The sequence below is a fragment of the Vicugna pacos genome, chromosome 14 (assembly GCF_048564905.1).
Source record: "Vicugna pacos chromosome 14, VicPac4, whole genome shotgun sequence".
In the NCBI taxonomy this organism is placed as follows: domain Eukaryota; kingdom Metazoa; phylum Chordata; class Mammalia; order Artiodactyla; family Camelidae; genus Vicugna; species Vicugna pacos.
The window spans coordinates 73,133,560-73,158,718 of record NC_133000.1 but is presented as its reverse complement, the minus strand read 5'-3'; the positions used below and the strand labels follow the sequence as shown (position 1 = coordinate 73,158,718).

The following is a 25,159-nucleotide window of genomic DNA, read 5'->3' as shown; positions in this document are numbered from 1 at the left end:
AGGAAGCAAGTCCGTCCTGAGCGTCTCGCCGCAACCCACTAGCGCAGCGGGCCGCGCAGGGGGTGAAACACCGTCTCCAACCTGCAGGCTGTCTGGGTGACCGCGTCACTTTTCAACAGGTTCACACGGAAAATCTTCCGTCTGTGGTAGAAACAGCAGTTGCAGCACGACTATTGCGAAGTATGCTTTATGTATTAACGCGTTAAGTTGTCACAACAGGCCAAAAGGTGGGAACGTGATTATTCCATTCTCTGGAAGAGCAAACTACGGCACAGAGAGGCCGAGTAACCTGCCTGAGGCCACACAGCAGCAACAGGGTGACTGCAGGTCCAGCCGCACAAAGAAGGGAGGGGCAGGGCGTCATGAGCCCCAGGTGGCTCTGCAAGACGCTGGGGTCATTCTAACTTGGGGGAGGCTTGGACTGTGGAGAAGAGCTCCGATCAACTGCAGAGCAGAAGCTGGGCCCCTCCCGACTCAGAGGGGCCGCAGCAAACCCGGGACCCTCCTTGCACGCGGCCTGGGGAGTCCCTTACCTGTGTCCGCGATCTAAGGAGGGGCACTCGGCAACCCCCAGAGGCTGGGCAAGCGGGAAACAGGGCTGGGAAACCTGCAGGAGCCGGAGCATGAACCAGCCTGGGTGCCAGGCACCCACTGCTCCTCCCACGGGCCGAACGTCCACCGTCCACCAAGGGCCTGAGGCTTGGTCCTGGTCTCAGATGCTCTGCCTTTGTCCTGGGCGCCCACCCTGTGTTTGAGGGGGTCTGGCTGATGAGTGGATGGTGCCACTTAACACACGGCCACCAGCTTAAGTCCCCAGGAAAAAGCAGACCCCTGAGCAGGGCGGCAGCCCACAGCAGGCCTTCCAAGCTGGGCCGTTTTGCCCTCGCCCAGCACCCCCCCCTTTGGGGCCCCTCCTCCTCTGAGACCAGCCCTGGTGCCCAGTTAGGCAGGAGCTGTGATGCTGCAGTTTGTGTTTCCTGCAGGCCGGGCGGGGCTCCTCGCCGCCTCTCCTGCTGGAGACGCACCCCCAAGGCGTCAGGACAGGGTCCAGGGGAGGGCGCCACTGGGGATTCCGCCTCAGGGTGAAGGGGCGGCCTCTGCGGGAGGATGCGCTGAGTCGGAGGAGGACGGGTGGGCGGAGCAGGAAGAACTCGACGCCCTTCTGGGGTCCGATACACACCCTTCAAAGTACACCATGGCCGCCCCACTCCAGACGCGCCCCCTTTGGGGCTTCAGGGGCGCCGGTGAGCCGGCCCCGGAGCAGCGCATGCAGCAGCGCACCCCCTCTCCCGGCTGTGGCCGAGCCCCCAGCAGCACGTCTACAGCCACAGACCCCATGCCCAGCCCCCGCGTTCCGCGATGTCACCTTCCCAGGTGTCAACATCTCCGCTGACGGAAGGAGCAGGTGTGGCTTCCACGTCTCACACACACCAACACGTACACACCACACACTGACGCCACACCCAGTGCGTGCGGACGTGGCTCACACTCACCAGACATACACATGCACAAACCTATGCTGTTTGGAAATGAAGGAGATCTTCGAGAGCTTTGTTCTAAAACCACCACTTGCCAACATTAAAAACAACAGAGATCCGGGACGTCTACCTCCCTCCTTCCCTCCTTGCTCCGAGGGCAGAGCCGGGAAGGGCGGTGCCCAAGTGAGGCTGCTGGACCTGCCCTCAGAAAGCAGCGCACAGGACGCGCCACGCAGAGAGGCCAGCACGGCGCCAGCACACCCAGAGCTGCTCCGGGAACCCCAGAAGCTCTCCAAACCCTCCCCTCGCCCGGGAACGTGCGTGTCTAATTCCGTTTCCCGAGTACCAGGAACGCTGTAAATCTAAGACCCGACAAGTCGCTGCATCCACTTCCCCAGTCACACCCCAGCAAACAGAACGATGACGCTCAGGGCAGAGGAGGCCGGGGCGCTGGGGCTCATCTCAGCCTGCGCCTCACCCGGTGGCCCAGCTGACGGGTCGCTGCCCAGCAGGCGGGAGGCGCAGCGCAGAGCAGGGATCAGGCCCTTCGCAGACGCCGCCCCCCGGAGCCTGACCACGGAGCCCCACCACGACCAGGCACACACAGGAGACGGGGAGGCGTGAAGCGAGACAGAGAAGGACACACAGAGACAGAGAGACAGGCAGAGGAGAGGAATGAGGGGCGACGGAGAGGGAGCTGGGGTCGGGGCTTGGCGGTGGCAGGGCCTGCACACCCGCTGACCTTGCTGACGTCCCCAGTGGCGGGACAGGAGACCCCGACCCGAGTCTGGGAGTGTGGCCCAGCCCTGCCGTCTCACCCAGCGGGCTCCGGCCGCCTCGGGCACAGTGATGGGGCCGGGGTCTCGCCACGTCACTCTCGTCTACTCAGTCTGCTCTGGGCCCAGCTCCGGGCGGGCCGGTACCAACCTTCCCTCCCCGCCTCGTGCAGCCTGAGCAGATGTGAGGACGGAGGAGCACGACTCCCCTGTAAACAGCAGGTGCCACTGGGAGTCAGCACCCAGTCACACGGCCAGGTGAAGGGCCCAGCTTGGAGGTGCCTGCTCCACAGAACCAGTGAAGGAGAGGTTTCCATCAATGTACCAGCAACTCCGGGAAATCGGACAAGCGCTGCTTCGGCGGGGAGACAGCAAACTGTCTGCAGAGAATGGGGGACAGCCTCCAGCCCTTAGTTACACCCGCCCCTCCGGACGTTTATTCAGGAGCCTCTTCATCTTAAAAAATACAGCGCGCGTTAGAAGAACACCCACAATTTCTAAGGGGAAGTGCTAAGAACTAGAGCTAGCCTGCGGTTCAGAAACCACCGGAGTCTGAGGTGATGGAGAAGGGCCACCCGAGGGCCCCCGCCATAAAGCCTCGCCTTCCCAGGAGGGAAGGGCACCAGCAGACGTCACGGGACGCGCTACGCGGACGAAACTTCTCAGGGTCCCAACACGGGCCGAGTCCTGGGGGGCGGTCCTTCAGGGACCTATCCAGCCCCGTGTCCGTGGGGCTGCCGGCCTCCCACCACGTCCAAGTGCTCGTCTTCTGGGTTTCAGAGTCCTCGGACCTCGCCAGGGAGGCTCACCCACTCCGCCACCTCACACACCCGGTGTCTTTGTTCTAAATCTGAGACCTTCAGATGCCGACAGCTGAGGTGCGGCCCATTCACTGAAATTTGCAAAATACTTATTTAACAAATTACGCATCCATCTTCGGCAGAAGTATCCACCGGAAAATGCACTCTTGACAAATCACTTCAAAACAAGCACCTTTCATCCTTAAAAACTCGATCAGGAAACCCAGGCCACCCCCTCCTGGGCCCGGGCTCTTTGTCCTTGGTCACCAGGGGCGTGACCACCCAGGTCGGCGCTCCCCGAGTTCAGGTTGGGTCCCACCCTGACAGAGCCCCTGCCGGGCTCAGGGCTCCCACCACGGCGCCCCAGACCGTCTCCAGGAGCTGAAACAAAGGACCTGGCCGAGCTTCACGCCTCCCGTGTGCACTGGCGACAATGCCCCTTTGCTCCAGGCGGGGGCCCTGGGGATGAGGATGAGGACAAGGATGGGCCTGGCGGGGAGGGAGGGGCCGGCCCCCCAGGATGCCCGGCACGCCCACCCGGCAGCGGCCCCCTCCCACCACCCCAGCCACGCAGCCCACACTGGACCCCGGACAGTGCTGGGCCCCCGAGGGTCCCTGACCCTTGCGCACCTGTACAGGTCTTCAGGCGCAGCCACAGCTTGGAGAGGTCCCGAGACAGCAGGGACAAGAGGCTTAAGGTCATGCTGTCGCCCGCCGGCCGCGTCAGGGGGCGGCGACCTGCCTCCCGGAACGCCCGTGCTGGGCGCACAAAGGGAGGTCACTGGGCTCCAGGTTTGGGCCGCCCGCCGGGTGCATGCAGACCCGTGTTCCCTCCAGGGTCTCAGGTTTGCGGGCCGGAGCCCGGAGTCCGCAGCTGGCTCGTCTGTTCCACCTGCGCCCTGTTAACAGTGGCGACCGGCGGTGGCAGGGCTCCCGCTGCAGCCGCTCCCTCCCCGTCGCCCGTACCGGCCCTCCCTGCAGGGGCCCCGTGCTTAGCGCCGGCTCCACTAAGCTGGGCTGCGGGGGGCGAGGGAGCAGGCGCAGCCCCGGAGCACCGGACCCCGGGTCTGGATACCTCCGCTTGGCCGTGCTGGGAGCAGCCACTGGGCAGCTGTATAACGCGGCTGAAGACCCGCGTGCACAGCCTGAGCGTCGCTGACTGTGTGCGTGGGGGTCGTGTGCGCCCAGGTCCTCGGCAGCCAGACTTCAGGATGCCCCCACCCCACCGCCTGGGGTGGGGTTACTGAGAACAAGGACAGTGTGACAAGGGGGCGCTGCCACGGGCAGGGGCCCTGGGGAGCTCATTAAAGCGCAGGGTTAGCTCTGCAGGGGGGCGGTGCTCCCAGGGGACACCAGGCTCCCTCCCAGGACCAGATCTCTTCCTCCGGCAGGAAGGACCGGGGGGGGGGGGTGCTGAGGGGCCCCAGCTGGGAGTCGGCCGACCTGGAGAGGACAGCTCTCGGGCTGGGCCAGGCCTGGTGGGGCTCCGGTGATCAGAGCAGACCCGGCACTGCAGGCCCTGTTCCCCATCACGGGATCATGAGGTGGTAGACGCGCTCTCCCGCCGCCCGGGCCAGCCGCGAGCCCCAGTGGAGGCGGCAGCCCTGAGCGCGATCCTCAGGCCACGGACCTGCCCGAGATGAGCGCTGTGGGGAGCTGCCCAAGGAGAAGCAGGCCCCTCGGCTGTGAGGGATCCCCCACCACGCCAGGCGCCTACCCCGGGTGTCGGGTGCCCCGCGGCACTTGGCCCCGGCCGGCGGCCGACCTCTGGGCCCTGCGCTCTTCCGCAGGTCTCACACTCCTCATCTCCTGCTGAGCCACGAGCTCTGGGCTCACGGGCCACAGGCGACCTTCTCTGGCCAACGTGAGCAAACGCAGCCATGGCCACAGCACCTCCACCCTCACTTTCCTCTCCAGGCTGCGCTGAGAAAAGGGAGCTACCGTTTCCCACTAAAGACACGTGATTCGTTCATCCAGGAAACATGCACCAGTGGCTGGCGAGGCACGAGGTCAAGCAGCGAGTGGTCAGGCCCGGGGCCCCAGCAGAGGCCCCCAAGACAGGGGCTACCCTCCCAGCACAGACCACGGTCAGGGGAGGGTCAGGGCAAATCCCACAGGATTAACGGGCTCCTAGTCTCTGCACCCCAAATACCCACAGAGCCGAGAGGCACCGACACCACCAGCTCCACACACAACTCCAGCCCCTTTCCTGGGCCCCGCCCCACATAGGCTCCGGGGTGGGGGTGAAACGGCACACGAGGGGACCGTGGAACTGAGCCCAGAGTCACGCCAGACCTGCGGCCCTCGGGGCAGGAGGGCGGGCTTGTGCGAGGGACTTGCGGCCGTCAGCTCCAATCTGACGGTAAGCTGGTCGCTCGTCCCGGAGGGGGCGAGTCCAGCCTCTTCACGTTTGCCGTCTGACGGGCCGTGGAGGCCCCGCGGACCCCGAGCACGGAGGTGGCTGGGCAGGGTGTCAGTGTTCTCCAACATGTTGGGTCTGGTGACTCTGCGGATATTCAAACCCTTCTGACCCACAAAAGGGGCCATTTCACAGGTCTCCATCCCACAGCCACCAGGGAGGATGAACCCGCGGCAGGAACGACGGCGGAGAATCGGAGGAAGCCAGGCCTGACGTCGGACGAGGACCTGGAGGCTGCCGACACTGGTCCCGGGTCCCTGGTCCCCGTGGACGCAGGCCTCGCGGGGTTGGCCACTGAGAGCGTAGACATGGTTTCTGGGCCCTGAAGGTCTGTTTGCTCTGATTGGAGGGCAGGGGTCTCTGTCCTCTCGGGACCCCACACGGCTTCCTCAGCTGGAAAGAAGCGCAGGCTCCCTGCTTCACTGGGAACGGGGCCTGTTTATTTACTGGGGGAAACGCAGCATTGAGTCAAAATCTGCAGTGTTCAGCACACGGCGTCACGCCCTGAGCACACAGGGTGCAGGACTGCATTAAGCCGGCCCGGCTGCACCGGCGTCCGGACTCCCCGCCCAGCTGGTCCCGTGAACAGTCACAGGCTCTCGGCGTTAGTCCCCTCACAGAGAGCGAGGGGGGCGACCACGGCGTCCAGCAGTCTCCTGTAGGCAAAACCGTGCCCCCGAGCCCTCGAGAAGCACACCTGTAACTTTGCAACAGGCCCCACACGCAGACTGCGCACAGAGCAGCACCAGGTGCTAGCGCTCCGGCCACGATCCGCCGGGCCACAAGGCGGGAGGGGCTGTCCCTGACTCACAGGTGTGCCCTTGTTTGCCGAGGCCTCCCTCACCACCTGGCCCCGTTTCATCGTCATGGCAACCTAAGGCTACAGGTGTCCCTGCTCAGCAAAGCCTCGGGCAGCAGGGAAGCCGGACACGGCGGCTACTCAGTCCTCCCCTGTTCCCCGTCCGTGTCCCCTCCCTGCTCTCACTGTCCCGTCCTCACTGACCCCCTCCCCCCACGTCCCCTTCTCGTGTCCTTACCGTCCTTCTGAGGCCCTGTGATCCTTACAGCCCTGGTCCCTCCCACCCTCGGCTGCCGCCCGCAGATGGAGATGCTCCCCAGGCCCTGCCCTGTCTCGTGTGTCCTGTAGCCCCCCCGTCCACTCTGCTGCTAGGCTGAATGTGTCATCCCTGCCCCCAAGGTCACCGTGAGGACCTGATGCCACGCGGCAGTCCTCCCAGCCAGCCTTCCCCTCCCTGGCTTCCACGCGAGGTCCAGCCATGGACGCAGCAGTGAGCTCCTAGGCCAGGTGGGGTGGGGCCCCCATGCTCGGGCCTCCTGCCACCATGGTGCGGGGACCGAAGGGAGGCGGCACTGGGCAGAGGGCTGGTGGGCAGCTTGTCCCCAGGCGAGTCTGGGGTGCTCACACAAGCACCGTGTTCTGTGCACCCAGTTAGCGGGTCTGCAGACGGGACCCTCCAGCCTTAAACCACTGCTCGCGGAAGACCCCATGGCCCAGAAGAAGGCGGCACAGCCCCGGAGAGCGAACCAAAGACGCCACGGCCGACGGCTGGGACAGGAGCCCGCACAGCCGCCCCACAGAGCCGGGGAGACGGTGTCCTGGTCGTGAGCGCGTCTGGCCGGCGCACCCGAGCGCCTCGGGACGGGCAGTTTCAGGCGTGTGGTGGGCGGGAGTCCTGCGCACGAGAGCAAGTTTCTTGGCAAAACAGCCAGCTGAGAGCCGTGGTGAGCGCTGAGCCCCCGGCACGGACACAGCAGCCTCCGCTTAGGCCGTGAGCTCACAGCTTAGCCTGGAGAACGAGACTTCCTTGGCTCCGGGCGCGGGGACGCTTCCAGCAGGACCTCCACACCACGTGCAGGACCGCAGGGGGTCCCGCGGTGAACCCCTCAGGGCACAGCCTCACACCTGAGCCGTGACGCTGCAGAACTCACTTCACTGAAGGAGGAGCGCTGAACGCGGAGCCGGGCCTGACTCATGCGTCAGACCTGGGAAGACTGAGGCCCGCGGGACGGCAAGAGCCCCTCCTGGACGCGCTTTCGCCACGAGAGCAGAACCGCTTCTCACGCTGCTCGCACAGCTAGACAGAAAGGGACGATGCTCACGCTCCCGTCACTTCAGTGTCTGGATCTGTGTGCACCTCCCACCTGCAGGGCAGCCCCGGGGGTGAGTCACAAGGCGCACGGTGGGGTGCACCCAGGTGCGACCTCACAGAGAACCCTGGTGAGCAGGAGCCCGCCGCCCGGCCCCACGGCGGTCCTGACCTTCCCGAGGGGCCACCACGGAGGATCTGGGGACAGAAGCCACCACGTGGCCGACAGTCTTTGTGGTTCTGAGTTCTGTCTCTGTAGACTCAGTCCTGGTCCCGCTGACCCGCACACCCCAGTTCCCACGTCCCGGCTCGGGGCCTGGGGGGCCTGGCCCCAGGCCAGGACCTCGTGGCCCCTTCCTCTAGGCTCCTTCACCTGCCCCCGAGGTTTTCCAACAGGCTCCCACCCTGTGCTGGTCCTCAGCACCGGCCGGCACTCTGGACCCTCGGAGGAGCTACCTCCTCCCCATCCGCAACCCAAGACAGCTTACACGCCTCCTGGCTCCCCGCGCTCCCAGTGAGGCGTGGGCTCGTGGTCTTGTCGCAGGCTCACGGGAGGCCGCTGCGAGGCTATGCTCCAGGCCACGTGGCCACCCCTTCTCCAGAATCTCCGCACCAAGGAAGCCTTGCTGGCCCCGAGCACAGGCACCTCGGAGACATGCTTCCTGCGACTCGGGGATCACAAAGGCTGCCGCAACCGTGCAGGGGACTCGCAGCTCCGTCCAACCTCTGTCCGTGGGGGTCAAGTGCCCGGGCACCAGGAGGTCTGACTGCCTTCCGTGGGAAGGGCTCGCTTCTGCCTGGCTCACTTCAGTCCTGGGTAGCCCAAGACGGGGCCACATGTGACATCAGGGGCCAGACGCATCCCTGCGGCACCGGACAGCATCTACCCGCCGCAGCACCAGCTGCAGCAGTACCAGGAGCCCGGATCAGGGCGCCAGGCCCAGGACGGCCCCGCTGGACCACGGCCCCCTCCCGAGGGCAGGCTGCGTCTCCCCGGTCTCTCTGGTGTCCCCTCTGTGTGACTGCAGCCCAATTCTGGTGCCAGGTCTCCCTCCAGGAGGGCGCACACGCATTTCCTTGTCCGGCCTCCCGATGTGCCCACCCCCAGCCCCCAGCCCGGCCTCCCCTCTGTGCCCCAGCTCTAAGCTGCTCCTCCCTCTGAACACCGCTTGGCACTTCACTGCATGCCTGGGTCCTGGTTTCCAGCCATTTTATGCACGTCCATCCTCCCAGTCACAGCAGGGACTAGCCCTGACGCTTCGGGGCCGCCTCCAGCGGGGTCAGAGGGGCCGGGGGAACCGCTCTCCGCCCATCTGTTCCCTGTGTAGCCCTCACTTGTATTTCTGCTGGTGGTCACTGCACACGGCAAATGCGCATGGAAGTGACACCGGAGGTGCCCGGGCTGTCTTACGTGGTGGGAGCAGGACTGAGAGGCGGCCAGAGCACCAAGATGAGGGCTCTGGAAGGCACGACCCCCGACCACTCGGAGGGAAGGCAGCAGAGCTGTGAGCAGGGCTGGGCAGCCCCACCCATCTCTGGGAGCTAAACAGGAAGGCTCTCCTCGCCTGATGGGGAAAACAGACACTCGAGCCCCAGATACCATCACGTGCCTTCCGGGCGGGACCCAGCGTTTATCAGCACCGACCGCCCCCACCCCCGCCACGGGCGGGGGAACAACGCACCATTTGTTCTGCACAAACTGTGACCTGGACAGAAGTGATGCCCCCTCCCCCCTCCTTCTAGATCAACAACCTCCTGCCACAAACCTAATAAATCTGGGCGGTGTGAGGGGCAGACGCACGGCAGAGAGCAAACACAGCTGGGCTGTGGGTGAAACAGAACCCACGGTGGTGGAGAGCTGGCCGGCGGGTCCGGGACGCCCAGGAGCTCAGTCCGCAGTGGCAGGTGTGAGAGGGCCGCCTGGCTTACCGGGCTCCTCCTGCCCCAGAGGAAAGGTGGCAGCAGCCCCCACCTCACCTGAGAGGCTCAAGGGGCTAATAAGGTGCAGAGGGGACACGGCTCTTCTGGGCCGGGCCAGCATCAGGAGTCCTGGACTCGAAATCTGATCCCCGAGCTGGGTCTCAGTCTCCCTGAGGGAGAGGCTGGGACAAGCGACTCGCCCTCCAGGGCTCGCCACCCCCTCCACCCAGGCAGGACAGCAGCCACCTGGCGCGGACGAAGGCGGCCACGCCTGAAGAGTCGGGTGGGGACCAGCCCGAGCCCTGAGCAGAGCCGGGTGTGTCTGAAGGGCTGATGAGTATTGAGGGGGTGGCAGGAGGGGAGCGACGGCTGTTTCCAGGCAGGAGGCTCCCTGACATGAGCCAAGAGCTGGGAACATCCGCACACCTGCAGATGGGCGGGTGCTGCCTGCGGGGCTGGGGGAACCAGGGGCAGGCGCCAGGTCTGGGCGCTCGCAGGCCCATCTGACTGCGTCCCAGAAGGCGGTCCTGGGATCTGCGGCAACGGAGGAGACACATGCTGACTAGGAGACCCCTGGGGACCTCGTGCACCCGATGCTGTTCCAGGCACGCTGTTTCCAAGACAAGTTTCCTCTGAGACCCGGGAAGTCCTAACAGATGCCATCGGTAGGGGCGGGGCTCACAGCTCCACGGCCACGGCCACGTGGTGGGGCAGGAGGGCCCCAGGGTTACCCCCGGCCGGGTACCAAGGCACTTTAGAAAGCTCTTTCTACTTTTAAAACTCTCGGAAGCAAATGTGTTTTACTTTAAAACATCACTTAGGTTTGCGCTGCAGGACATGACTAAAGACACGTGGAGCACCTGGCCAAGCTGGGGCTCAGAAGAGACACCTGCTTACTCTGGGGCGGGTGGAGGAGCGCAGGGCCCTGGGAGGACAGGCCGAGCCAGTGTGGTGACCGGGCCCAGGGCACCTTAGGGAACGGAGAGAGCGTCCTGGCACTGCCCAGTGCCTGAGGAGGTGCCTGGGTGGAGGGACTGTGGGCCATGACCACCTGCTGCCGCAAGCCCACCAGCCCCACACGCCCCACACCAGCACGCAGCAGGCTCTCCGCTCTGCCCGCCCGTCTCAGTGACCCAGGGCCAGGAGGGCAGAACAGAGGGTTCCCCGCCTGTGGGTGAACCAGGCAGGACCGAGCTGAGGCGCCTGTTGCTGGGCTGTGGGCTCGAAACCCACTTCCCCACCCCCAACAGCTGCCTCTCTCCTGGGGCCACAGGCAGAGGGACGGCCTGGCCACAGTCCTGCCGTGACCGAGGGAACGAGCCTCAGCCCAGAGTGTAATGCGGGCTCTGAACCACGGCCGGACGCTGGCGGTTCCTGGGCCGTGGCCACAGTGGCTCAGCCGCAGGCTTTCCTCAGGAGCCTCCTTCGCTCCAAGCCGGGAGCGGAGGGCCTGAGTGGACCTCAGCTCCTCAGGCCAGCCAGCGCCTCCATGAGCTCGTCTGCAAAGTGGGGTGATGGGGGCCCCTCAGGTTGTTATGAGAATGACACGCCTGGGCTGGGGGCACAGATGCCGGCTGCCGGGGGCACAGGAGGTGGCGCACAGATGGCGATGGTGGAGAGAAGAGGGGGCCTAGGGTGAGGGGTAGGGGTGGGAGGTGGGGGTGGGAATGTCCCTAGGAACCGGCCTGGGGCAGACATGGGTCCCAGCGGCCCTGTGGTGCTGGTACCAGCACCCCCACTTCACGGATGAGAAGACCGAGGCCCTTGGCTGCACTCACAGCCAGGAAGGGGCCACCCTGCACCCAATCCCACTGGCTCAAGCCCACCTCTGCAGACACCTGGGCCCACGCAGCTGGTCACAGTCCTCCTGTCGGTGCCTGAGGATGAGGAGGCACCAGACCTTGGGCCGGGCAGAGGCGTCCTCAAGGAGGGGCATGCGCCCCGGAGGGGAAGATGCCTGGCTCCACGGTGTGACCTCTGGGGGTGAAGGGGCGGGTCTCCCCGCAGGACGGGGCCCCCGGCCCCCACCCCTCAGCAGCGGGACGTGAGCGGGCTCTCCAGAGTGACGGCAACATCATGAAATACTTGCCAGTGGTTCCGCCCTCAGACGGTTCTGCCAGCGCAGCTTACAGACCCCGCGGGCAGCCCCGCGGGTCCCAGGGCCAGAGCCGCCCGCCCCGCAGACCCTCCAGCTCAGGAAATACACTTGGTTCCTGGGGCCCCTCCCCTCTCAGGACATGGGGGCGCTCCTCAGCCCTGGGGCCCGCCCGACGCTGGGCCTGGGGCCGCAGCCTCTCCTGCTGGGATCCTGGGGTCAGGATTTCAAAGCACCCCCTGCAGACCCTCTGGAATCGGTGGTCTGTTCTGGTCAGGAGCCTGGTTCTGCCCTCAACCCCCCGTCCCAACTTATGCCTCCACTTTCTCTCGCGCGTGCGCACCCCTTTGGCCAAACGCTAGCTCGTTTCCCTCAGACTCGACTGGACCCTTGAAAGACCGTCCCCAGTCTGGATCCCAGGCTCCTCCGTCCCGCTGTTCCAGCCGCCGGCTCGTCCTTCTCGGGGAGCTCCCGTGCCCGCCAACCACGTGGTCTGCAGCGACACCACGGGCCCCTCCGGGACCTGCCGCCACGGACATCACGCCCGCCTGGCCCCGGGAGGGCCGCCCCGGCCCGGCTAGGAAGCGGGCACCTTCCGGGGCTGAGGGAGCGCAAGGACCAGCCCCCCTGGAATACCCAGGGCGGCTTCTTCACGCTGGTCAGCCGTCCCAGAAGGGCCTTCTTCCCTCCCCGAAATTTTCCAAGGCTCAAGGCTCGCTTTCAGTTAAGTTTTGGGACAAAACTGCCAGAAGTGCCGATGAAGACGCAGAAAGCATTTTCTCGTATCTTGCTCTGAGCTCAGTGTAGTTTAAAGTCAGACGCAGGTGGACTCTCCAGCGTCTCAGACGCTTTGTTGACTCCCCACAGCCAGACAACCCGATGCAGTAACAGCTGAAGAACTTAAGGAAAGGGGCAGAGTGCCACGTGCCCCGCTGCCCCCAAAGGACGCACCAGAACATTCTGTCTGTTCCACCGCGACACCGGCAACCACATCACAATTAGCGGTGCAGCTGACCAGACCAACACTCGCCTACCTGGGGCTGTGCTGACCTCGAGTCCACGCTCAAAGAACAAAGCCCCACAGAGGCCAAGACAGAACAGCTGAGTGTGGCCGAGCCCGCAGCCACCCCGTCGGGCGGGACCTCTGTCCCTGAAGGCAGTGCTGCTGCCCGCGGGGCAGGTCAGCTGTGCCCACACGCGGCCCCGGAGCCGCACCGACCAGGGAGGGCAGCTTCCTGAGCGCGCCTGGGTTCTACTGAAGGAAAGGTGACACTCTAGGTCGTGGTCACAGTGACCCCCGAGTGCTCCCCACAGAGGACAGGACTCCCGCCAGAGCAGCAGCGTCCCTCACCGCCTACCGGACAAGAGACCCGCTGGCAGTGTGACGCCCGGGTACTGCAACAGCCCAGGAGGACTCAGGGGGCTCCCTGGACAACGGACCAGGAAGCCGCTCTGCCCCTGAGCTGCGCTTAGACGTATGAGGCGGCCGATGTTCAAGTGTGTCACTGGCCCCTGTCGCTCTGTCCCGGATTGTCGGCACCACACAGCTAACTGCTTGTTCTGCCCTGAGTCTTGCTGGACCTCTGTCCACCAGGTGCCCTTGAAGGAGTCCGCCTGCGGCTCTGGGGGCATGGTGCTGGCTGTGCAGCTCAGACCAGCAGAGCCGACACTTTCAGCCAAAGGGAGGTGACAGTCCTCTCCCTGAGCCTTTCCAGATGCCAAGGGGATGCGGACTGCACACGACCCACGAGGACGCCAGAAATCTGCCCATCCGTCTCCGCCTGCACAACCACTGGCTGCAGGGCGGGGTCCCCACCCCGTCCCCACACACCTGCTGGGAGTGACCCCAAGGGGCCGGAGGACTCACCCTCAGCAGCAGACAACAGCCAGGAGCACCACTCGCCGTAGATGTAGTAGCTTTTCATCTCCGCCACGGAGATCCGGGCGGCCCCTCGGTCTCCCATGGCTCCAGGCACGTGCTCCGCCACGTCCGGCCGCTGCCCTCCCCGGTTGCCCATCAGCCTCTTTTACTGGACTCTGCTCCCTAAAATCTGCACGGTCCAGCTGACTCCTCGCTTTCGCTTCCCCCGTGAACTGGGAGGAATCACTACGAGGTGGTTCCTCTCCTCACGCCGCCCGAGTGCACACACACGGGCTCGGCCGGCGCAGCTCCCAGGCCGTGGGGGAGCAAGGCCACCCGGCCCGTCCTGGCCTCGGTCGAGGCACGAGGGGCACTGCGGGCGAGGCTTCCCGTGCTTCCAAGCAGCCACGGAAGGCCAAACGCAGCTCACGCTCCCCTCCACCCGGGGAGCCACGAGAAGGCTGACCTGACGGCAGCGCCACGTCTGCCCCGATCCACCTGATAAAGCCTGCGGCTCCAGACACAAGTGACAGTTTGCAGGAACAAACAGAGGTGGCGGCCGTGTTTGTTTAAAGGAAGGTGAGCGAGTGTGGACACTGGCACTGAATTCCAACGCCCCTGTCATCCCCTCCCAGACTTCCACTCCGGGTCTGCGTCTCTGGCTGGGTCTGGGGTGTGAAGCGTCGCCCCCCTGCCCCGGGAGACCCCCTTTCAGACCCCGGAGGACGCCTGCACCACCACACGCCGCACGCCGCACGCCGCCGTCGCCAGGGCCCGGCCCGGCCCACCACGGGGACTGGGCTGCTCGGGGATGGGGGCCGTGCCCTCCCCCAGTGCTCAGAGATCAGGCAGGGGCAGAGTCCTAACACCCCAACCAGCAGGTGCCCAGCAAGACGCCTTGTTCCCCACTGGAGTCCAAGCCGCTCCGACCCCGGGGCCTGGGGGCGGGGAGCTGGGGGGGCGGGCAGCCTGGCGCGCCTCGGGGCTGAGACCCCACCGCGACCCGGACGCCTGAGCCCCAGGCTCGAAGCGGCTTGGGTCTGGGGAGATCAGGGATTTGGGGCAGGAAGCCAGAGCTGCCGCCTCCACCAAGTTGCCCAACATTTAAAACAACACGAACACCAGCAAACACTAGTTTCCTCGGGCGGCCACGCCCCACCACGCCCCCACAGGCCTGAGCAGGGCCCACAGCAGGCTCTCCAACATGAGTCTCTCCTCCGAAAAAGCACTTTAAATAAAACCGCACACACGCTCTGCCCTTGCAGCCCCCACCAGCTCTCCGCTGGGTGCTCCGAAAAGCCAAGCAGAACCACCCAGGGAGGGCGAGTGCTCCCTGCCGCTTCCTGGAACTCCTGAAACGGGGAGCACCAGGCTGGCGGGCAGGACGCCCACGGTGGGCGAGACCCACGGGGCCCCACGGGGCCCCACAGCTGAGGGCCAACTGTATGTCCCAAGCGCTGGGCACGCTTCCAGCTACTCTGAGGAAACCCGAGGCCTCTAAGGCACCCTCGCCACCCGCTTCTGGCCTCGGCAGCCACAGGCGTGTGCCTCCCAAGGCCACGGGAACAGCCGCCCTGTGCCCTGGTGGCCCAAGCAGGTAAGGACAGTCTAGCTCGGCCAGGACGGCGGCACAGCACTGGGACAGTCTGGGCCCGTCAGGTCCCCGCTTCAGGCTGGGCTTGCCTGGAACAGGCGGTGCGGAAGCTCTGCCCGCTTTGAAAGGGCCTCCCCGAGGCTCAGCGCTGTGAGCTCAGTACTTCCAGGTGCTTGCATTTTCCAAACAAGAGAAAGCGTTTCAAGGATGTCATCACCCACTGAGGGCTCCAACGCTTCCAGCGCAGCTGAACGACTGCTCCTCCAGAATTCCTTCCAGAAGGACCTTTTTTCTGCATGTGACCTTGTGTCCAAACATTTCCCCTTTTTGCATTAGCCGCCAGGATGCTCACCTGCATGTGAGCACACGTGCTTTTCTAAAAGTCAGTTCTGATTCTCTGTAAAACTACCCACAACAACCTGAATTATGTTCCTAAAGGGAACTTTCAATTCTGAGTGAAACAGCCCATTTCCTGGCTGGTGGAGACTCAGTCCTCGGTGCCCCAGAGCAGAGTGGACGCCCCTCCCCAAGCGCTCAGTGCAGGAGATGCTCTGTTTCTGAAAGTGCGGCAGCTCCTGGCAGGAGCAGAGCAGGGGTGACAACCTAGAGGCCGTCCCTGACTTTCTCTAAGTGAACTCACAACTCCACTTCTGGCTGTCGGAGGAAACCACAGCCTCGCTCGCGCTGGGGTCTGACCGCACTGTCCCCTCACGCTCACCCCCAGGGACACGGCCGTGGGGCACGGGGAGGTCTGTCCACGGGGATGCAGAGGCCAGCCTGACACAGACATGTGCACGGAAGGGTCCGTGAGGAGGGAATCAGGGCAAACTCACAGGCAGGAAGGAAAGTCGAGGCCAGACTGCTTCTCCAGGACCAGGACAAAGTGAAGTAGTGGGGACCTGAGAGCCTGATCACTGCTCCTGCAGGTCAAGGAAACTTATCCCGAAATGCCAGGCAGGACAGTTAAGAGGAGAGATGGACAGTGCAGGGAGAGGGTGGACAGTGCAGGGAGGGGGTGGACAGTGCAGGGAGGGGGTGGACAGTGCAGGGAGAGGGTGGACAGTGCAGGGAGAGGGTGGACAGTGCAGGGAGGGGGGTAGACAGTGCAGGGAGGGTGGTGGATGGCGCAGGGAGGGGATGGACAGTGCAGGGAGGGGGTGGACAGTGCAGGGAGAGGGTGGACAGTGCAGGGAGGGGGTGGACAGTGCAGGGAGGGGGTGGACAGTGCAGGGAGAGGGTGGACAGTGCAGGGAGGGGGTAGACAGTGCAGGGAGGGTGGTGGATGGCGCAGGGAGGGGATGGACAGTGCAGGGAGGGGGTAGACGGTGCAGGGAGGGGGTAGACGGTGCAAGGAGGGCAGTGGATGGCGCAGGGAGGGGATGGACAGTGCAGGGAGGGGGTGTGGACAGTGCAGGGAGGGGGTGTGGACGTTGGGGGGGAGGGACAGTGCAGGGAGGGGAGGGACAGTGCAGGGAGGGGGTGGGCAGTTGGGGGAGGGACAGTGCAGGGAGGGGATAGACAGTGCAGGGAGGGGGTGGACAGTGCAGTGAGGGGGTGTGGACAGTGCAGGGAGGGGGTGTGGACAGTTAGAGGGGGGAGGGACAGTGCAGGGAGGGGATGGACAGTGCAGGGAGGGGGTGGACAGTTGGGGGAGGGACAGTGCAGGGAGGGGGTGGACAGTGCAGGGAGGGGGTGTGGACAGTTAGAGGGGGAGGGACAGTGCAGGGGGGCTACACGGAACCCCATGATCCAGGGCCACCTGTGTCACAAAGCACTTAACTGCCCACATGGGATCCTGAACCAACGGGCAGAGCACAGGACAAGGCGTCTGATGTGCTAACAAGGGAACGAGAAGCTGCCCAGGTCACACGCTGCCCCCCCATCTCTGCAGGTCACAGTGGCTCCCACTGCACAGGGAGAGGACCCTTGGGTCCCCACTTCAGCGAGGGGACCCCCTGGAGCCCTAGATCTGCCCGCCCAGCCGTGGGGCTAGGGAGTGGGGGCAGGCTTGGGCCCCACCCTCGCCCCCCCACCCCACGAAGCCTCTGGGAGTCAGGACAGTCGAGTCCTTCCAGGGTCGGCGGTCCTGACGGCCACCCTGACAGAGCCAGAGCGCAGATCCGCAAGGCCAGGGAGGGTCGGTTGGACAACTCGGGGCCCCCGCCGTGTGGAGTGCCCGGCGGCTGGGGAGAGGCACGAGCGAAGTGGTCACAGCCTGGCGTGCGCCGGGCAGGGCAGGGGGCACACGGCCCCTTGAGACCACTCCCTCACTGAGTTAGGACAGAAGTCAGCGGACAGACGGAGAAGACCCCCTGAGTCCGGAGGTGGAGGCGGCGGGCCCAGAGCCACAGCGCTGGGGCTGGCGGTGCAGGCTGAGTCTCCCCCGGGGGCAGCCCTGCCCGGGTGCTGAGGCTGCTGGAGGTTTCCCGGGCCCACACAGGGCTTCCCGCAGCCCCACCCGGGTGTAACCGCCAGCACCAGGCGGTGCCCAGCGCTCCCCGAAAGGGAGAGGACCGTGGGGCCCGGACCACGGAGAGGCTGGGCTGGCTCCGACCTGCCGTTCTGGTGTCCTGCGTGCCGCAGACACACGGGCGTCTGTCCAGGGAACAGACTCCACCTGACACCCTAGTCGCACCCCTCAGTGGCCCCACAGTCAGCAGTGACCCCCCTCCTGTTTCCAGGCCCTGAGGGAGGGAGGGAGGGAGGGGCTCCTGCGATGAAGGAGAAGGAGCGATGGGGCCCTCCCCTCCAGCTGGGAAGTGGATCTGTAAAAACATTCTCGGGGACCTGGGAGAATTTCTACTGTGCCGCTTGGCTGAGCCAATGCTTAGAGCCCAGTAAAATGGTCCCTTCCAGTAAAAACGGCGCCACCCAGAGAGAAACATGTCAGGGTGGTCTGCTACTTGGCAGGTGACTGCCAGCCGCGTCTGCCTGGCTGACCCCCCCAATGCAGAGGGGGAAGACGCTGGGACGTTGGGGCACTGGGGAAGGATGCGGACAGCTCAGCTCCATCCCAGAGGGCACCCTGTGAGGCAGAAAGGGCTCCGCACAGGAGTGTGGTCCCCCAGAAACCTGTGGGGACGGCCACCTGCACTGTGTCTGCCCTATAGCCATCCCTGCTGGAGTCCAGGGCCTCAGAACCAGAGGCCAAGAAAACCGAACCAGACTGGACCACCCAGCACCTCATTTCTAACCTTTCTCAAAAGCCGTGTGAACGGCACACATTTTTGGTGAAAGAAATACACAGACACCCGGCACCTGTCCCCATGCCCCACGGACAGCGCCACCCGTCCCTCCTCACCAGACTGTGAGCAACTCGAAGCCCGGTGCCTCCAACACCGCAGCTGGGGCCACAGGCAGGACCAAGACCGGGGGGCCCCCGGGTCTCCACGTGACGCTGCCCGCTCGGCCATCGCGGGGTCTTCCCACCAAGGACACGGCACAGAGGCTCCGGGTCTGCAGGGCAGGCTCACACGAGAGCTGAATGCGACCCGAGGGCAGGAGGACGTGGTCTCTGGCGCCCGGCAGGGCTCCGCGGGGACAGCTGGAAGCCAGGCAGACTCCAGAGACGTGGGGCAAGGCGCCGGGTGCTGGCAGCACACGACCTCTGGTGGCCTTGGGTTTACTGCGTCCCAAGAAAGACCGCAGAGCCTCCCTGTGACGCCCGCGGGCACCGAGGGTGCACTGGGCAGCTGCAGACGGGGCCCACGCCACCTGCAACACGGGCCCTCGCCTGCCCGCAGCCTCGCAGGACGCAGGAGAAAGCCCTGTGGTGTCGGGGGCGGGGGAGGCCTGCCGAGCGGGCGAGGCTCCGGCACCACGACCTGTCCTGGGCGCTTCCTTCCTTAGAGAGGGGCTTCCGTGAGGGGCTTCCGTGAGGGGCTCGCAGCGGCGGCCAGAAACACCTTGGGGCTCAGGAAGCCTCCAGTCCAAACAAACACCCACGAGGCCGGAGGGAGGAAGCGGCCCCAGGCGTTCCTGAAATAAACTGGCAAGTTCCTGCTGCCGGGCGTCCAGCTCGGGGGAGAGGAGGCGTCACAGGCTGCGCGCGGTGGGCGGCACCGTCCCCCGGGAGCCGCTCAGCCTGCAGCCCGGTGCCCCCCGCATCCCAGCAGGGGGGTGTCCAGGGCCCCCGGGCCGCCCCCGCCCAGGGCTGCGCCTGCTGCAGGCCGGCCGGCCGGGCACCCTCGGCGCGTCGGAGCCTCGCACACCGTGGGCCGGGCAGGTCAGCTCCGTGCTGTTTACACTGTGTGACTTGGAGGCTCGGAGGCTCCTGGGCCTCTGGGAGCTGACTAAGTGCAGCCGGTCGGTGGCAGGATGAGAGCAGCAGGCGCCGCACTTGGGCTAAGCCAGCGCCTCCATCCCCCTGCCCAAAGCCAGTGTGGTGGGGCCTTTGCTTAAGTTCCCTGGCTCAGTGCCCCTCCTCCCACGAGTGCTCACAGAGCGCGGAGCGCTGGATGACATGTCCTCCCTGCTGGGGACCACAGGTCAGGGGACAGCCTGGGTCCCAGAAGGGGCGGCGTCCTGCTGCTGGTTCCCATCTTTCTGAGACACGGCGGTGACTAAAGATGTGCACCTGCGAGACTTGGGCCAGGTCCCCAGCTCCTGGCGGTGACCTGCCAGGTCCTGAGAGCGAGGACGCAGGAGGGAGGCGGGCTCCGTGGACTGCATCCCGGAGGCACAGCCGTGGGGAGCCCAGGGGCTGCGCCAGCCCTGCCCCCACAGGCACAGGGAAACGAGACAAAGGGAGACAGGGCCACGCCCAAGTCGAAGGGCGTCCGTGCTCAGTTTCTGTCCCTTCACCCCTGCTTCCAGGAGAGGCTGGCCCAGCTCACAATCTGAGGAAACAGATGGCGCCTTTGATGTGCTGTCCAGGACACAGGCCCCTTCCCGTGACCAGGGCACGCCACTCGGAGACGAGATCACTGCGAGTCCACGGAAGCAGCGCCGCTGGGTGACTGGAAGCCACAGCGGCCGTCCCTGGGCTGCTGCACCCCCGGTCTCCCCCGCCCCGTCCTGGGGCCGGGGGCACGGCGCTGGGCAGCAGGCCTCGCACGCCTGCCGACGGCTTATGACGCGGCGTACTCTCCCCAACGAGTGGCGGGGTCAACCCGATTTTGCCTAAATACCTAGGTGTGTTTTTCAAATGCTGCTAATTAAAGCCTTTTCCGGAGAGGAGGGTGTAGCTCAGTGGAGGGAGTGTGCTCAGCATGCATGAGGTCCTGGGTTCAATCCCCAGTACCTCCAGTAAGTAAATAAAGTTTAAAAATTAAGTAAAACCTTTTCCAAAAGTCACAGCTGCACCAGGAGCCTCATTCACCATCTGGTAGTTTCTTCCTCTTGCACACCCACAGCCGTGGTTCAGAGCACCCCGGGACTCTGCGGGGTCTTCCCAGCCCTCGGCGGGCACTTCCTCCCCGTGAACAGCCCCCGTGAAAACACAGACACCCGCGGTCCAAGGGCTTCCTCACAGGACACTGGCCGCCCTCCGCGTGTGAGCGTGGCCAGGAGGTGAAGGAGCCACAGGCCTCACGGGAACTGGACTAACCCTTCTGGGTCCAGGGGTGAATTTTAGACAACGCGGCCTCAAGTTACGAAGCAATTCCTGTCAATAAGCATTATGGTTTGGGGCAGTAAAAGGGTCTAAGACTAATCATGCCGGGGGAGCAGGGAGCCACTCAGGGAAGGTCTGAAGCCAAGGGAGACGCCAGGCGGCCGAAACTGCTCCTTCCAGGGCCGACGCGGGCGGGAGCAGCGGCCGCAGCACCGAAGATGCAGACCATGCTTGGAACCCAGTGCGAAAAGGGTCCCTCTCCCTTCTCACGTGGCTCTCATGCCTGATGGGTGGATTCACACGAGGCTGGCGCACGCAGCTGAGCAACCTGCCCGAGGGGCCCCCGCCACCCCGGCCCCGCGGAGCACGCCTCCTCCCCACAGACAGGCACCGCCCCGATTTCATCCTTCCCTGGGTTCTTCCCCGACCGGTGCCCCTGCGTCGTGTGATTCATTCTCCTGCTGCATGGTCTCCGTGTCTGGTCAGCACTGAGGTCCACACAGCGGACCAGCCCTCCTCCCTCCCCGAGCTCAGCGCCGGGTCCCAGCCCCGTCACCTGGCACTGCTCTTGGCCACAACCTCGCGGTCCTACTTGGTGACGGTTCCTGGGGCAGCCACACGGCCAGGCCCCCCAGATTGTTCCACGTTTATTGGTAGGGGCATCGAGTAGCAACGCTGAGTAGCATGTCTTCCCTCCAACTAAGAAAGTTCTGGGAGCCGAGCCATCGAGATAGCTGTAAGGCACGCTCTGGTTCTAAAGCCCCGAGGCTTCTGTAATCCAGGAAGGGAGCCGTCTGTGGAGAAACAGGCCTTCAGAGAGTCTAGAACTGGCCACTCTTAGAAACGAGCTTTTAAACGACACACTTAATTCCCTTCAATCAAGGACACATCACACCTGCGTGACCAGCCACGACGACGGCTGGAGTTATGCCCGAGTCAGATGACTAGAAAGCTCCCACAGCACACGACGGACGACAAGGTGACTGAGGTCCCTCCTGCTCTGTCTGCGTTAACCTCTCAGAGACACAGGTTGGAACGTGGCTGGACCAACTTTACATAAAGGATTTCCCTGAGCTGGGCCAGCACGCGGCAGTGACACGCTCTGGTTCTGACACAGATCACGTGACGCGATGGTGGTGTCGGAGACTGCTCCCAGGACGCCTCCAGTCCAGGCGGAACCTCGCCGTCACATGCCGCCACGGTGGACACGCTGGACTGGCTGCCAAGCCCTGGTTCTGCCCCCTAAGCACCCGGGGAGTGAACTGAAGAGCCCGTGGGAACGAAATCTGCGGCCCTGCCAAAACCAAGGGTGGGTTTCGGAAGGAAAACAGTAAAAACTTCAGTCCCGTCAGAGCTGGTGGGGGCACAGAAACGGATGAGTCACGGAAACCTGCCATCTTTGTGCATTCAACAGCTTCCCATGTTTTGTTATCATTTAAATATCAAATGACGTGATCCCCCCCTTAAGGATTCAGAAACCAAAGCCCTAAAAGGTTCTGTCTGTAAAGACAGCGCACCTTCCAAAAGTGAAGGCATCCTGGGGCACCAGCGCACCTTCTCTGAAATCTTGCCTGAAGTGTCTTCAGTGACACTTCATCCTCGTTCCACCCTTTGATGAATTAAGGACCACAGCCACATGCTGTGATGGTGAGACTGGTCGTGCTCTGGGGACTGGACTCAATCCCTTCACGCAGTTACTAACGGAATCGAGCAAAAACCATGAACATTTGCTGAAACCCCGACCTAGGCACGACAAGGGCACCTAATCTCCCTAAAACTGAGAAAGAACCATCAGCCCTTTTGTATTTCCCACTCTAAGTTTCCTTGAACGTCTCCCCCCCAAAAGTCCGATATCCTCTCAGTGTTTGACTCTTTGGGATTCGAGCTGGGGAAGGCTCCCTCGTGGGCTCTGAGGCCCAGACGCACGGGGGTCTGTTCTCTGTGCATCTGCGTCGCCTCAGAGAATCCCGTCTGTGTGACTGGCCCCTGGTCCCTTCCTCTTGGACTCCCCACCCAAGGCTTCCTTTTCTTTCTCACTCGCCTGGAGAATCCCCAGACTTCATCATCCAGACATCAGTCGAATGACACGCTGGTAACATACAACAGAGGCAGAGATGTGCTGAGCTGTGAGCACGTGCGTGTGTGACAGGTGAGGACAGCACTGCTCACGTCAGCCCCTCTCCTGGCCCATTTTACAGATGGGGAGACCAAGGCAGCACTTGCTGACGGACCGTGGTGCCGGGCTTGGACCCAGGGTCACCTCTCCCATCACCGATTCCAACCCGCACGCCGGCTCTTCAAGCGGCACTGTTACCACCCCCAAGGCGGGAAGCCTCACGCTACACTTCATCCAAATAGCACCCTGAGGACACTGCTACATTTTAACTTCAAGGCTTAACTCTAACATAGGCAACTCGATTTTTATGTGCATGGGACAACTACCGTTAGCTTGCAAACATTTTGCAAAATGTAACAAATATTTCTTTCTCTTAGGTCAGAGGTATACAATCAACGTGAGCAGATAAATCCTTAACTGATCAGAAATGCAGAAGTGTGAAAACACTGCTCATAACGGCACCAGCCCAAAGACAAAGATTAACAGCGTGTGCTTCACAGAGATGGTGATGCTGGGGAAGCAGTGGGTTTAGACAGATGGAGAGCGCCCCCTGGATGGGGAGTAACTGGCGGAGATGAGCAGATATGGGAGAGGCAGCCTCGCCTGCTAGAATTAAGCTGCAGAAACTCCATTTGGTTAAACTGAGGATCAACGGACCCCCAGGGACTTTAAAATTATTTTCCCGTAGTGACAATGGTTACAGCTCCCACCCGACGGGGAGCGGAGGCTTGGGAAACATTTGGTGGCCATGTTTCTCAAGTGTTAATAGTTACAGTGCAGCAAGGGGGCCCCGGGCCATTTCCTCTCCTACTTCCTGGTCCCTGACAGCCTGCTTCCGAGGGGGCTCTGCTACGACCATTGTGCACACGGCACACGGCCAGGTCCTCACGCCGGCAGCGTCTGCTAAGATTGCAAGCCCCTGCACGACCACTCCGGAGACGGGACTTCTCCTCGGTGATGGTGACGGCGGCGGCCCCGCGGCCTGCGCAAGCACACGGCCTCCCGAGCGGTGTGAAAGGTGAGAAGGTGGGACAGAACGGGCAGGAGGCACGGCGTCCGCACTAGCGAGCACGCGGCCCGCGGCTGAACTCCGACTGGAGGAGTGAGGCGGGCCGCACTTGGCGTCTGATGTAAAGCAATGGTCTGCTCTGCTCCCCCAGCAGGCAGAGCGCTGAAACTTGTCAGCTAGCCCCCTCGGGAGGCTTGAAAACCCTGAAGTACAACACCCCTCACATTTCTACTGTCTTGTACGCGACCCACGCACCCCTGCGCTCGTCCAGCCGTCCAGCCATCCATCCACGATGGGAGCTGGTATTTCGCTCAAGGCTGGTTAGCAGAGAAGGTGGCGCTAGATGTAAAGACCCTTCCTCTAACCTGCCACTAGTGGGTCTCCAGGTTTGCGTCCAAGCATCACCTGGGAACTTACAAATGCAAATTCTCAGGCCCTGCCCCCGGCTTCCTGACTCAGGAGCTGCACGGGGGAGGGGGTACCTGCGATGACTCCCTGCGGGTGACCTAGGGGCTCAGTGGGGCCATTTCCTCCTGTTGGGCAAATGCTCACATCAACTAACGAGATGCGAGAGCATTTCTCCCAGGCGTTTCGCACTTGCTCACCACCTCCTGCACATCTAGAGAGGGAACCGAAGTCATGAAAATGCTGGAAAAGGAGCCCTTCCACATGGAAGGAGAGCTCTGGCCGCTGGAAAGGGCTCCTGGCCTTGCGATTAAAGATTCAGTTCAAGGGTAAAGAGAAAGTAAATTCTCAAAGCCAACAGACGCGGACCCACAGGCCACATGGGCAGCGAGCCGCAGCCTCCCTCACAGGACTAATCCAGATAACGAACGTCCTGGAGCCGTCAGAGCAACTGCAAACCTGAAGTTAAAACAAGGTAGCCGCGGGTCCGGACAGCAGACACGGATAAAACCGACCAGTTCAAGGTGGATCCACCGAGGGTGCAGGTCTGTGAGAGGTCAGGGAGGGTCCAAGCGCTCAGCTTGGACCCCCCCTGCCCTGAATCACAGCAGCAGCACATGCAAACTGACGTCCGAACGCCCCTGGAGGCCAGACGAGCCCAGGTGACGCCAGGACCTCCAGGCAAGAAGCCGCTGTGCCGCAGGCGGGGGCTTCTTCCCAGGAGAAAGAAGTCGGCTCGCGTGGGTGAGTAGGTTACCAGCGTCCCCGTCCCCAACAGAGCCCGCGTGACCCGCCCACGCTGGGTGGTGGCACTGTCTACACCGCATGACGCCCAGCCTGGCACCACACCTCACAGCCTCCATCCGGTGGTGCCACCCATGTTGTGTGTGAAAGCCAGGGCAAGGAGGTGCTCACAGGAGGAACCTGGGGTCCTCTCCCCTAACTAAGCCAGACCGGACGTTCATCAGACCAGGGCTGTGTTGCCCTGGATTGCAGAGTCCTGATGAAATCTGAGACCACTGGT

The 25,159-nt window shown here is 63.8% G+C and overlaps 1 protein-coding gene across 15 annotated transcripts in view; it reads right to left on the bottom strand.

The window, feature by feature from the left end:
• The window catches only part of MCF2L (MCF.2 cell line derived transforming sequence like), a 103,187-nt gene that overhangs the window by 50,522 nt on the left and 27,506 nt on the right, over nucleotides 1–25,159 (bottom strand). Inside the window, exon 1 of one of the 15 annotated variants that reach the window (XM_072976570.1) lies at nucleotides 18,353–18,783. The exons of 8 other annotated variants lie outside the window; for them this stretch is intronic. In XM_072976570.1, coding sequence (XP_072832671.1) covers nucleotides 18,353–18,464 — 112 coding nt within the window. In that variant the 5' untranslated portion in view covers nucleotides 18,465–18,783. Of the gene's footprint in view, nucleotides 1–3,684; nucleotides 4,264–8,916; nucleotides 8,936–9,558; nucleotides 9,568–13,463; nucleotides 13,745–18,352; nucleotides 18,784–25,159 lie in introns of those variants that run through there. 6 more of the 15 variants (XM_072976569.1, XM_072976579.1, XM_072976578.1 and 3 more) reach the window with 6 other exon arrangements.